The sequence below is a fragment of the Paramormyrops kingsleyae genome, chromosome 1 (assembly GCF_048594095.1).
Source record: "Paramormyrops kingsleyae isolate MSU_618 chromosome 1, PKINGS_0.4, whole genome shotgun sequence".
In the NCBI taxonomy this organism is placed as follows: Eukaryota; Metazoa; Chordata; class Actinopteri; order Osteoglossiformes; family Mormyridae; genus Paramormyrops; species Paramormyrops kingsleyae.
Genome location: NC_132797.1, coordinates 15,580,129 through 15,593,417, shown reverse-complemented (window position 1 = coordinate 15,593,417; position 13,289 = coordinate 15,580,129). Strand labels below are relative to the sequence as shown.

The 13,289-nt window shown below is 43.0% G+C and overlaps 1 protein-coding gene across 6 annotated transcripts in view; it reads left to right on the top strand.

Moving 5' to 3' along the window:
- rab3ip (RAB3A interacting protein (rabin3)) overlaps window positions 1-13,289 on the top strand; it is a 31,675-nt gene that overhangs the window by 3,265 nt on the left and 15,121 nt on the right. For 3 of the 6 annotated variants that reach the window (XM_023826304.2, XM_023826270.2, XM_072710311.1), the window contains exons 2-4: window positions 11,919-12,038; window positions 12,227-12,497; window positions 12,931-13,144. In XM_023826304.2, the coding sequence (XP_023682072.1) occupies window positions 12,253-12,497; window positions 12,931-13,144 (459 nt within the window). In that variant the 5' untranslated portion in view covers window positions 11,919-12,038; window positions 12,227-12,252. Of the gene's footprint in view, window positions 1-1,407; window positions 1,504-11,719; window positions 11,742-11,918; window positions 12,039-12,226; window positions 12,498-12,930; window positions 13,145-13,289 lie in introns of those variants that run through there. The other 3 variants (XM_023826277.2, XM_023826286.2, XM_023826296.2) reach the window with 3 other exon arrangements.

The following is a 13,289-nucleotide window of genomic DNA, read 5'->3' as shown; positions in this document are numbered from 1 at the left end:
ACCAAGTACGGTACTTTTTGGTACGGTACTTTTGCTTTTTCATTGACTTCCAGTCCAGTACCAGTACCAAAAGTCCCAGTACCGAAAGTGCCAAACCAGCTGCTTTGGTACTATTTGGAGGGGCTTGAAACGTTTTCTTTGACAATTGGTTATGCAAATAGCCTGCCTCTGAAACACAATACAAACGCCACCTTAAAACAGTTTTGAAATCAGAAAATGATGATAAATTAAGTAAAAAAATAAATAAATAAAAAATGTAATTTGGTCATAAGAACATGTACAACAGAAAGATCTGGATGGCCTGACAAGAAATTAAAATGTATTTTGTTGAAAATACTAATACAGCACACATATAACATCCTAGCAATGTGATTTAGTTGTAATAAATATTGAGATATTTATAAAACAAAAAAGGAGTTAATAAATTTCTCACAAATCCATCTTTGACTGAATTAAACGGCAAGGATGAGGATGATTGATTGCCTCTGAGATCGTATGCAGCGCTCATGAAAGAACAGGGGAGGTAAAACTTTAAACTGATTTTTAAACGTAAGAATCTATAAAAGGAAAAAATAGTAAAAATATTTTAGCAAAACTTTAACGCCCAAGTTATAATGTCCGCACAGAATTGAAAGTAAGAAAAAGCCTTATTTTAATCTAGCTGACTAGTGATGTAAGAATTGTATGTGCATAACATGTGATGTTGGTATTAATATTGCACATCGCCAAGCCGTATAATATACTACAGCCATTTTTTGAATTCAGCACAAATTACCCCGCTTTGCGCTGTGATGTCATTCTGCGCCGGTACCAGTTTTTACGTCAGTGGGAAAACCAACACCCTGAAGTACCGTACTTTCTGTGCTTTCTCAAAGTACCAGAAGTTCAGCACCTGGTGCGGTGGAAAAACGCCCCATCTTTCCCTTTGGAGCCTCTTACCTGGCAGGGATTTTCTTTAATGTGCAGTCACATGCAGTTTGGTGTTTGCTGGCTCTGTTTTCTTTGCTCTGGATATTTTGTGGTATCGATGGCAGCCACGTGTTTCTCTCCATGTCGGCCATGTGTGGGGGTTGAGGGTTGAGGGGAACTCACAGCCTTGCAGACATACTAAAGAAAGTAGCCATTCATTCTAGCTTCTACCTAGTCCCGCTGTATTGGCACTGTTTGTATGGATGTGGTTTGAGTTGTGACATTGCACATGGATATTCAGAAGTCCTATAGCCTTCCATATTTACTATAAACATAAAATATGATTGGGGGGGGCTGGGCAGTGTTGCGTAGACTAGTTGTTTCCTCCCTTTGGGGTAGTGGTAGCTCAAGTTTGACGCGTTGGTGACCTCTGACCTACAGTATATTTCTATCTATCCATCTATCAATCCATTTTCTCTACCTGCTTGTTCTATGCAGGGTCACGGTGTTCTGGAGCATATTCCAGAAGTTATGGCCACAAAGCAGGGAATAATCTAGAGTGCAGCAGCAACCCATCACGGTAGTACATTTCTAGTATGTCATTTATCTACCTTTATATGCCACGAATCTGGTATATAGTTTTGCGTACTTTATGTGATGATATATTCTATTTTAAAAATTCCTAATCTGGCATCCCCCATGACTATCCAAAATAAGTGCTTAGAAGATGGATGCAAATTTCCATGACTTTATGCCATAATACAGTACAGTGTGCATGGATGAAATTTTAAAAAACTGATCCATAGAAATCCCGTTGAGTATCTAGTTGTCTCTGAACAGCACTTTCTGTGATGTTTTCTGCTGTTATGTTACTTTGGCGACTTTTCTGTAGTCCATCTGTGACAGAGTATCAGCTGTCTTACTGTATTTTCGCTTCAGCTAGCTATTTTCCTGGAGAGACAGTGGTATCCCACTGCCATGATGGATTTCTGACTGTTCAGTTTCATCTCCCTCATTTTGCCCACAAACAGCATGAAACATTTCAGTCTGACCTTTTTTTGCCCCAAAATCTAGGTGCCTTAATCCTTTATACTTTCAGCCATATTTCATTCTGACCTGCTTTTGCTGTTCCCCCAATAAAACATGGCTGGTACACTGCATCTTGATCATAGACTGTGGATGCAGAAACTAAGGACATTTTTACCCTGGTCTTTGTCCTGTAAGCTGTCAAACTATAGTGTAAGCCTCAGTTCTTGCATTGTATTCCCCATGACATAATTCTTCAAGATATAGTTTAATTATTGGTTTAATTATTTGATGTCATTGCTATATATTACCACTGGGGTTGTAAAGGGGCTGTAAATTTCCTTCCATTCCATTCCATGGGAAGTTAAGCTGAAGAATTTTGGAAACTTTCCATGGGAATTGCTGAGAATATATGGAAATTATTGGAAAATTCTCAGAATATACATACCCAAATATACTAATTAGCAACCTGATAAATTTACACCATGTTGTTGATGTGAGGGGGTTTTATTCCTAGATTTTTGCCATACATCCAATTCTTCCATCAGCATTGCTACACAGTTAACATAACAGCCTGTCTGGCTGCAGCCACTCCTATCACACCCAAAAATGCATTTTCTCAAATCCTTCAGTTCAGGCAGCATTGTGGTGTGCAATGGAAAATGCCATACGGCCTGATGAATCATCCTTCACCTTGTTTGGTTGAGAAGCCGTAGCACCTGCCTTGTATGGAATGCATTTTCCTGGCATGGTCTAGATGCAGGTGAGCTGAATGATGAATCGCACAATGCTTTCATCCAGAATAATGACAAGTCTATGTGAGTAAACTGGACTGGACAGAATGACATAGAATTCAGCAACCAAGTCAAACTCTGAGTCCAAAAAGAGTCGTTAGCCAAAATTGGAGTCGGTATACAAATACGCAATTTAAAATGCCGAATAACTAAGCAAGTCAAAATCTAGAATTGAGGTCACAATACAGAGAGTATAAATCACAAAGAGTGTCAAAACAAGAGCAGGGAAACAATGAGTAGGAAAAGGAAACAAAGTGATAAACTGGTTTTTCAACTTTTGACTCTGTGTACATATGGAGAGATGGAAAAATCTGGAACACGGGATCTGGAACGATAGACACATAAATACAGAATGTAACAAATAAGAGAGAGTGGTCATTTTAATTATTCAAGCGTCACAGTCCTGGATACTTCTGTCAACAGGATCTCTGCTGCCTGAACACTTATTAGAGATTCTGGGTGGGCAAGTGAAATGCTGTTTCCATTCCCATTAGGAAAATGATTTTCTTACACAAGGATGGATTTGTCTTTCAGTGGAGTTCTGGATGCAGGGGTCGATACGTTATGTTGGCCAGTCACCCTGTCAAGATACTTGTGGTGCTTCTGTCATGTTGGTTGCTACCTGTTGTCTGTAGTCGTTTGGGACCTCCTTTGAGGAGTGAATTTGAGGGAAGTGAAATACCAGCCACACAAACACACAGTCGTGTTATCATATCTTTTTGGGGGCCACTCATTCATTTCTATAGGAAAAATGCTAATGCTAACTATGACAACCTTAACCCCAACGCAGCCCGAACCAAAACCATAAGTAACCAAGTGAAATACAAGAGTTTTTGCATTTTTTTTAAGTTTTTTTCATTGCAGTCACAGATTTTTATAAAATAGTTTTCCCCCATGGGGACCAGGAAACGGGTTTTCATCACGTTGTGGGGAGATTTGGTCCCCACAAGGTAAGGTGTACCTGGACCACGCACATGCACTGCCATTTTTCCAGAACTGTATTTTGGATGGTAGGTGGAATGTTACAGCATTACAAATGTTCTAACTGAGATGTGGACGAGTACATCGTGCCAGTGGAGCATGAACTAAGGTGCTAGAGACCTGCCACTGTTAGGCAGTTCAGGCTGCATATGTGTGTGTTGCTGTTCTCAGTCTGATCACTTTTCAAGTCCAAAATATAAGCAGTAATGGTATAGTGATCTTAACTGAATTACCACATCCAAAATAATCAGATTTGCATTACTTGTATTTAAATATTTTCACTAATTCTTGAATAGGGACAAAATCTGATTTTGGGGGGATTTTTATCTTTACTTTTCATTCATGTTGGGAAATATTTTAAAAGATCAAAGTACTGGCTATTAAACTTCGTGAAGCGCCATCCTTCCAATGATTTCATTTTATCTTAACAGCATTTTTTTGCAGTTGAGGGAATTAATTTTCACACAAAAAAAATCATAATATTCTAATATAAAACACATTTCTAAAACAAATTAGAGACGCACCGATCCAATATTCGGATCGGTATCGGCGCCGATCCAGATCTATTTGACGGATCGGGCATCGGTCATGCGTGACCGATCCATGTCCTATACTTACTTTAGTTTTTGGCAATCTCTAAAGCTCCTATTTCGTGTTAAATCTGTTTGTACAATCAATCGCACGACAGCTCTTTCCCATTTCACACGTGTTTTTTTTGTGGCATTCAAATCGAACGCTATCGCTGCCCCCCAGTCTTTTTTGCTACTCAGTGGGTGTGAGTACAGTGACTTCCGCCTGCTGTGACGTCATGCGCGTACCCTTCGCAGTACGAGGAGCGTAAGAAAACGTAAGACGTGACGATCTGGGAGTATTTTACGCTTTTAACAGAGACCAGTAGCACAGCGATTTGCAATCTTTGTAAAATAAAGTTTTGAGAGGTAGGAAGAGCATTTAATGGACAATCCCACTTAAAGCGCACGCAACTGTGCTAGACAAAAAAAGCAATGAATGATTTGGGAGTCGCTAACCTGGACTGTTTTGCGAACTCGCTGCAGCTTGTGATACAAGAGGGGCTGCCATCGCAACAAAGTGTAACTGAGCTGACGCCAATGGGACAAACATCGTGTTCAAATTTTAAGCATTTGCCACTTGTGTGTACTTGTTTTGAAGATATTCATAATGAACTGCAAATGCCTCATAAACACTTAAAACAAGATGTACAAACAAGGTGGAACAGTACGTTATGTGTGTTTATAGCGTAATTAAATATTTTGTCAAATTTTTTCCATATGTATTTACTAGCTTTAAAAAATTGTATATGAAGTATAACAAAGTAAAAAGAGCTCTTGTATTGGAATCTGTATCGGTATCAGCAGTTGTGTATCGGAATCGGATAGGAACTGAAAAAATGTGGATCGACCCATCCCTAACATAAATAACACATTTTTACTGACAAAAGCTATTTTAAAAAATCATTCTGATCATACTTTTAATGAATATAACAACAAAAATCCATCTGATGGAGTTGACATCGTATAAAACACAAAATGGTACACAAACATTTTAAAATCTTGAAAGCACACAGAACGCCATTTCAAACATGAATGTCATTATTGGTTGTTTCAGATTTTAACAGAACTCTTTTACATCGAAACCTTTAAAATATCTGACTAAGCTGACAAAAGTTGTTTTTTTTTATTTCACAGCATAGTCTAAGTTGGTATAGCCACTTTATTTTTTAAGTTGCTATGCGTTCTCTTAATGCTAATCAAAATATGCATTTTTAAACCATTTTTATTTAGTTTTGATGTAGAAGGGCTACAGAGTTGACCTGTTATGTTTGAGACGCACCCAGCTGATTCAATATTATTTTATGAATTCATCAAAAAATGGAGAGCTTATCAGTGCTTGAGCAATATTCTCCCCTTTTTTGAAACCCGGAAGTGAAGCAAGGGTCTTTATTATATAGATTTATTCTTTTTATCCCATATTAAATATTTTTTTTTTGTAGAAATCTGACGGACAAAAATCTGGGCACTTTAAAGGGGCATCAGGTATTCTTAAAACATTATTATAATAGTAAAATTTTACACCTGTATTATCAATAGGTATTGTTTTTGAATTTTAAGGCTTAAGAATTTTTTTAATCGTTTAAAGTTATGAATTAAAAATAAAATTAGTATGTCTATGTAATATTTTAAAGTTGTTGGATACTCTAATAGAAATGTCCAGAAAAACAGGAAGATTTTCTTTTGTTGTCTTGTTTGACAATGAGTGCATGCATTTTATATTTCACTGAAATACTGCCTTAGCATTTTCATGTGAAAGGCACTGTCTATGGCTATTACACATGTTGTAGAGAGACCTTATTTTGAGTCATGCTCTTCTTGGGGCATTCAGTACCTTTTTCAATAATTGTTGTACATTTTGAAGTAATAAAATGTGCTTTATGATGTCTTTTGTATGTTGGAATTTGCAGTGTAAAGCTTTGGGCACATTGTCAAGCTTTAATTATATTGATTTAAATGTTATTTTTTCTAAATGTGCCTTAGTTTTGTCTAGCCATCTTACAGGGTTACAGGGAATTAGCCTCCTTATTCTGCGATTTAAGATGATACGGTGATTTGATTAAGGTCTCCTATCTGGATAAAAATTTCGTCTAAAATAACTTGAATGGTGAAATTGAGTCAAATGTTTTATCACTGCCAGAAGTTGCCTTAATGTTACAGGTAAGGTAGTTAAAACTTATTATTTACTCAGCAATGTTGCCCTGCACCTCCAGGGCTGGGAGTCCCAGGCTCCACATGTTGGCATGTTGATGCGGTTTGCGCACATGCAGTTAGACTATTTGGCGCCCCTAAATTGCCCATAGGGTATGAGTGTGTGCCCTGCGATGGGATGGCATCCTGTGCACAGTTTCCCCCCAGCTCTGTGCCCTTTGCTGCCTGGGATAGGCTCCAGGCCTCCTGCGACTCTGATCAAGCAGCTGCAAGACGGATGGGTGGAGGTTTCACTCTGGTATCCCAGCTATCTACAACTGCTGGGCCTCGCTGTTCAAACATAACTGCTGGGATGTAGTAGTTGCACAGTAGGTATTACAGGTTATTAAATCCACACTTTCTTCTATAAACGGCTCTAGAAACTGTACTTGTGTCAAATAAGGTGGTATTATGTAGGTTTTTTATTGTTTGTGTGATTCTGGTTTTCGTATGTCTATCCCAGACAGTGGTTAAGCCTGGCTGTATGCTCAAAATGACTGACTGATTTTGGGAAGCTCGTATGCTATGGCAGATGTTATACACCTTTGGGCAAAAAAATTCCCGAAGGTTCTAATTATGAGCATTTTGTTTGAGACCAGAAATTGGACACAATGTACACATTAATTCCAATGAGAGACATTGATTGCTATTGGGTGACTGTTCAATTATGAGACCTGGCTTTGGATGAAAGATCAATACTGTAAATGTTCTACTCGACTTTAGGAGGTACTAGCAACATGATGAGTTTAACATGGATATCTTGGATAGGATAGGTGGATAGGTGACCGTGGTCCTTCAGCCTTAAACAGAACGTTTAGTCTTGTCTTGCTGTTGTCAGACAGAGGAAATATATTACTTCTGTAGTTAATCAAGAAACACCGCTGCAGGGAACATTAAGACACCGGTGATGTTTTGTTGAAGCAGAAATTTCCTATTGTGGCTGGAGAACAGGCAGGCTGACCCTGTGTAATGGCAGGACTTTTATTTTTCTTAATTCCTCCTTCCCATTGGACTGGGATCTACCTGGGCACGGTATGCAGTGAGCTCGCTCTGCGGTGACGATTCCTCCTTCCCATTGGACTGGGATCTACCTGGCTAAAGTATGCCATGGGTTTGCTGTATGGTAACGATTGGGTGGTATCTGCTTGAGCATGGTAAGCTGCAAGCCTGTGTCATGCGGTGACAGTGAGAGGGCCCACAGGTGTTGGACGTGGCAGTGTCTTCCAGTGGGATGTGGAGCGTCACCCTCGCACACGTGGCTCAGGGATTTGCTTGCATCTTTTCTGTTGAACAACCCGCTGATTGGCCTGGCATTGAGGAATGGTGGCATGACACTAGTTTTTTTTTCCGTCCACGGGGCTTCATGAAGCAGGAGCGCCACCCCCACCCTGGAGGCTGCCTCCGGCCCCGTGGGCCCCTTGCTCTCCTCTGCTCGATGCTCCATCTGCCAGACTTGGCTGTGCATTTAAGGCAGGCGGGCGAGAGTGACTCAGCTCAGGGGGCGGGGCTGGTGTGTTTGCGTGTCTTTCTGCTGCCATTAACGTCTTTGCTTCTTTGCAAAGACAGATTCTGACCAAATATCCCGTAGAGATGGTAACCCCTGAAATACCTTTTATAGAAACATTCCGACAAAGCAGATGCCTTCAGTTTATGTATAAATTTTTAAAAATACATTTTTTGATGCTTTAGGAAACTTAAGCTTCAGAACTTTATTTTCCCTCTGCTGTTTATTTTCGGTGGGGCTACAAATCCGAGAATAAATTGGAAGATCCATCAAGACCCTAAGCCTTTTGTAAATGTGTGTGGCGGTGCTGACATTGACAGAGGAGAAGAGCAGGGAGAGTGACTGACTGCTGGCACAGTCGGGGGTGGGGGTGGGGGGGGGGGATCTTGCACGGTTTTAGAAGTAGCGTTATCCTGTCGGCCCGTCAGGTATCATGTTTTGGGGACACATGAGCAGAGAGTAGGGTGCTGCTATTGTTTAGGAGTGTAACGATACACGTATTCGTACCGCAAATTTTCAGTACGGGCCTTTCGGTTCGGTATACATATATACCGAACAAATGCAGGAAATGCGGAACCTTTGTCTGTCTGTGTGTTCCCCCGAGCAGCATTCGGAAAGGGGCGGATGAAGTGGCACTGAGGCTTTCTTATGCTTTGTATTTTTTGAGACAATATTTGTGTTGCACAGTTCAAATATGAAGCTGGAGGCTGTTAATGTGAATACAGTACAGATCAGGTACAGTACATTTTTTTTATGTGCACCTTAATGGATGTTTACACGAGAGACTATTTTGCTTTACTTTTAAGCAAATTTCAGTTTTTTATTAGTAGATTGCAGCAGTATTGAGATTTATTTAATACAGTGATACTTTGTTCAGTAATCCACTGTTGAAGAAATAAAAAAGGAGCAATTTAGGTTTTGTTTCTTTTACCCTCACTGTACTGAAAACATACCGAACCATGATTTTTGTACCGTTACAAAATTTTTTATTGATTTACTTGGATCCCTCCACCTTCTAGTGAGGTAAACTAAGATTATTTAATCTAACTTGGAATTTGTGGATTGGTCTTTATTTCCTCCCGGCCGTTCTTCTGGAGCCTTAATAAAGTAGCACCAACTTTGCCTTCTTAGATTCTGGGGGGTGGTGCCCCCTCGTCCGTCTGTTACTTTAGTGCCAGTGGCTGTTACCTTAGGAGCTGCAGCTTTGGAAAGTTGAGAGAATAATCTAGTGCAGACTCATCTTCTGGCACAGCCTTCCGGGTGAGTCCGTATAATGCGAGCTTTGTCTTCTTTTAGGCCCTGTTATCACTGAGGTTAAGTACAACCCAGCTGGGAGCCGGGCGAGGGTTAACAGTCATTCTTGCAGTGGTGTGCAGGCCTTCCCCAACATGGGTCATTTCCTGTCGCTTTTGCCATATGTGCACCTGGTGTCTGTGCTCTGAATAAACGGGAACAGTACCCAGAATTCGCTCATTCACCTCCCTGCTTTGAGTAGGTAGTCTGGCTAGGGAGAGCATACCTATGTAATGCTGCCCAGTAATTGCATCTGTAATTGCTGTGACTGTGCATAATGCTATAATCCAGTGACTCCAACCCAGGTACAGATGAGGCTCCACCTGCCATGCCCCTCACGTGGTGCTGAAGCTAATGATGGGCAAATGAAGCTTCGTGAACCATTTGCTGTATTTTCTGACTCCACTAGATGGTGCTCTTGGTTTGCATTGGGACATGCTCTGAGCCCTTTTCTGAACAGAGAGCACCATCTAGTGAAGCCAGAAAATACAGCAAATGGTTCAAGAAGCTTAATTTGGTCATCACTAACTGAAGCCTTAGTGTGTACTCTAACCCTAACGCTTTGGCTTGCATTTATAGGAATATTTCTGGCATCTGATTTTGTTTTTTCTTCCCCAGTCCTGGATATTTTTTTGGGGGGGGGGGTTAAAACCAGATTGCTGATGATGGAGGGAGGGCTGACTGCTCGTGAGTGGGGACAGAGGTCTAGTGACCCCTCCCACCCCACCCCACCATGGGCCTGGATCCATGGGGTATTGAGTGATCGGTTTCATTTTAAGAATGACTTTCAAAAAGCACTATCTCATTAGCTGATGGCTCCTGCTGTGTCTTGACCCAGTAGTAATAGGAGAAGCTACACTTTTCCAATCTTCATAGCAGATGGTGATTAAGGCTTGTGTTTTATTCATTTACTTTAAGCTATTAGGGTTATGAAACTCAGATGGTCTTACTGTGTTGAGAGTGATGCTTTATCTAGCTGAGTGTATTTGCATCCATGATTCTACCTCAAGCTTTAAATCATTCCTGCTGAAAAGCCAGTCACTGAATGCAGGGGATGTTGAATTAGATGTATTTTAAGCAGCCGTTAAAGGGGTTCTGTGACCGTTGTATCTTTTCATGTCATCCAGTATGAGGAGTGAATTATTTGGACCCCCTCATCTTGGATTCATATGCCCTTTTCCCCATGTTGAGCCGTCCCTGGTCCCTCTGGGAGTTTTCACACTAATCCCAGCCTTTTGAGCATGATAAGTATAACCCCCCCCCCCCCCCCCCTTGCGGCACGGCACTGGCAGAAGCTGCCTCTTCCACATGACAGGTGGCTGCGGGGGTGCCAGGATCTGTCTTCGCCCGACAGCTCGGCGTGAATCCGCTCCCCTATGCTGGGTGGCACCCACCCCTGTGCTTCAGGAAGCTGGCTGCTGTCCCTGGTACGGTGTACCTGTCCCTTACCCTTTACACAAGCCAGTTGTGCTCCAGCTTTGGGAGAAGGGAGCATCTGGTATACCGAACGGAATTCACCAGAAATGTCACGTACCTTCCGGTCGACGCCAAATGCTACGTATCCGTCGCTACACCCTAATGATCTATTTGTGTTTTGTTCTTGCTGTATGTGTGCGGTTCCCCCACAGCCTAGTGGCTGCACCCCAGTCAGTGCCGGCTGGATATGCAGGCTTGGATTTCCTTGCCAGCCGGGTGCCGGGGGGTTCCGTCGTCGCTCCTGTCCTCAGTTTCCTTCCTGGCATTCGGAGCCGGTGATACTTACCGCTGTCAGCACCGGCTGTGTCGTGATGCAGACGGACGCTGCACCTTCAGCTCAAGGAGAACAACGATTCATTCAGTGGTTTACGATGATTCGTTAATAAAGCAGAGAAACTGTCAATCTGTTACTCTGGGGATCTTTTAGGCACCTCCTATTTATATTCTAGAATATAAGGCTTTTATTTTGGTGAACTGTGTGTGTAGCATGCTGATTCCATCAGATGGCACCTGGGGGGTTGGGATGTTGCGTGGCTTTGAACGTCCTAATGCTGAATGGCAGCCTGGGGGTGGGGGGGGGCGGGTTATGCACCTCTGGTGTCCTGCCTGTTGCCATGGCAGCAGCTCTTGACAGTCTCGCGCTTTGTCCCATCAGCTGCGCAGCTGTGGCTTTTTAACGCGCGGGTTAGAGCGACTCGCAGGGCCGACGCCGCAGCCTCCGGTCCGTTTAACCTTCGGAATGCAGATGGGGGAGTGTCTGCATGGGGCTCTGCATCCGCTCGCATGTGGGCAGCAGCAGAACCGGCCAGGGCGGCCTTGCCCTGGGTGGGAAGAGGATGTTGTTCTAAGGTTGCAATGATTTAATTCAGGGCATAGTGAGTCTAGTATCACTCCAACTGGTTTAAGTGTCTGAGTGGATTTCCAGCAATGGAGGAGCCTGTGATGGTCTAGAATCCATCTTCTCACAACTTCCTCCTTCGTGTTGTATTTTCATTTCTGGTCTGTTTGCTGTTTAAATCATGTGTATTCATAGTTTGGTGTGTGTGTGTAGGTGTGTTTTTTTTTTTTCTTTCTTTTTTTGCTCGTTGTATTCAGCTTGGAGGGTCTGAGGGACTAGTTTACCGTGTGGGAGGAGCTGGCCGTAGCTTTAATCTCATGTTTTTTTTTCTGGAACAGACATGGTGGCCTCACAAATGAACTGGTGAATCGAGGAGGCGACTGACCTCACATGCACTGGCGTTACAGAGAAGCACATCTGCATGTGTTTTGTGAGACATCTTTAACCTGAACAGCTCTGTAAGTGCTCTTTTTTTATGTTTGCATGTCACATTTCTGCCATAGCTCTTGCTCTTTAGATCCGATTCTCCATTGGAACTTGAACCTAAAGTCTTTTAGTGAAGTATATTTGAATAAGTTTGCAGAAGTAGCATGCAAATCGCTTCTTCCGCTGCTCCCTCTTCCACCTCTGCCATGGTCCTGCTCAGCCCCTCTGTATGATGACTTCACCACTATGGCCAGTGAACCTCTTGAAGGCTTCCATGAAGTGAACTTGGCCTCACCCACCACCCCCGACGTGCACGGCCTCTCCGAGTCCCGCAGTCCCGGGCATAGTTCCTTGCCCAGCACCCTGTACCGCACTCCTGCCCTCAGCTCTGGTCCCTGCCCGCCCAGCGCCCTCTGTGCGGACCAGCTTCCCACCCAGCCTGTCTACTCCGCCCCCAGGCCCCGGAGCAGTGAGGAGGCCCACAATGGAAGGTGGGTAATCCTGGGTACAGAGACGTGCATGGCTGGGTATGTTGGGTTACTGAGGAAACATTAGCCGTGAGCTAATGCTAAACACTAAAACTGACAATTATTGGGTCGCATTATTAGTAACGCTGACGGAGTATATAACTGCATAAGGGTGTGTTAGAGAGTTTGTTAGCTGTGTACTAATGCCAAATGCTAAAACAATGGATCATATAGGTGCCCAAGAGTATGTTAGAGCTAGTGTGAAGGCTGTGTAGTAATGCTAAATGCTAAAAACAATGCTAATGGACCAAATAATTGCCTAAGGGACAAACTAGCTGGTGGCTAGTGGCTATGCTTTTTGGTCTTGGTCACCGTCAGCTGCAAAGGAGTATAACAATGGTTCATGGTAGCTTTGTTTTAATTTGCATGACTATTGTGTGTGCTTCCCTCCCCCCAGCATTCCAGGATCAGAGGCCCAGCCCTCTGCCTCTGGCCCCGCCTCTTCGGCAGGCTTCGTCAGAGTGGAGGCAGAGTCTGCCGAGGGTGGGGTCTCGAGCAGCGAGGAAGGAGAGGAGACTCACGGCCTGTCACACCTCAGGAGCCCCTCCGTGATGGAAGTAAGAGAGAAAGGGTATGGGAGGTTGAAGGAGGAGCTTTCCAGAGCGCAGAGGGTAAGGCTCCGCCCACCAGGACGCCTGCCTGTGGTGCTGTGCTGTCTGTCTGGCGTGTAAAGCGTTTACTCTCCACCGATCACGCAGCACGTGCAGCTTTTCATTGGTCAATGCACTTTTGGCACTGAAATCCATAATATTACCC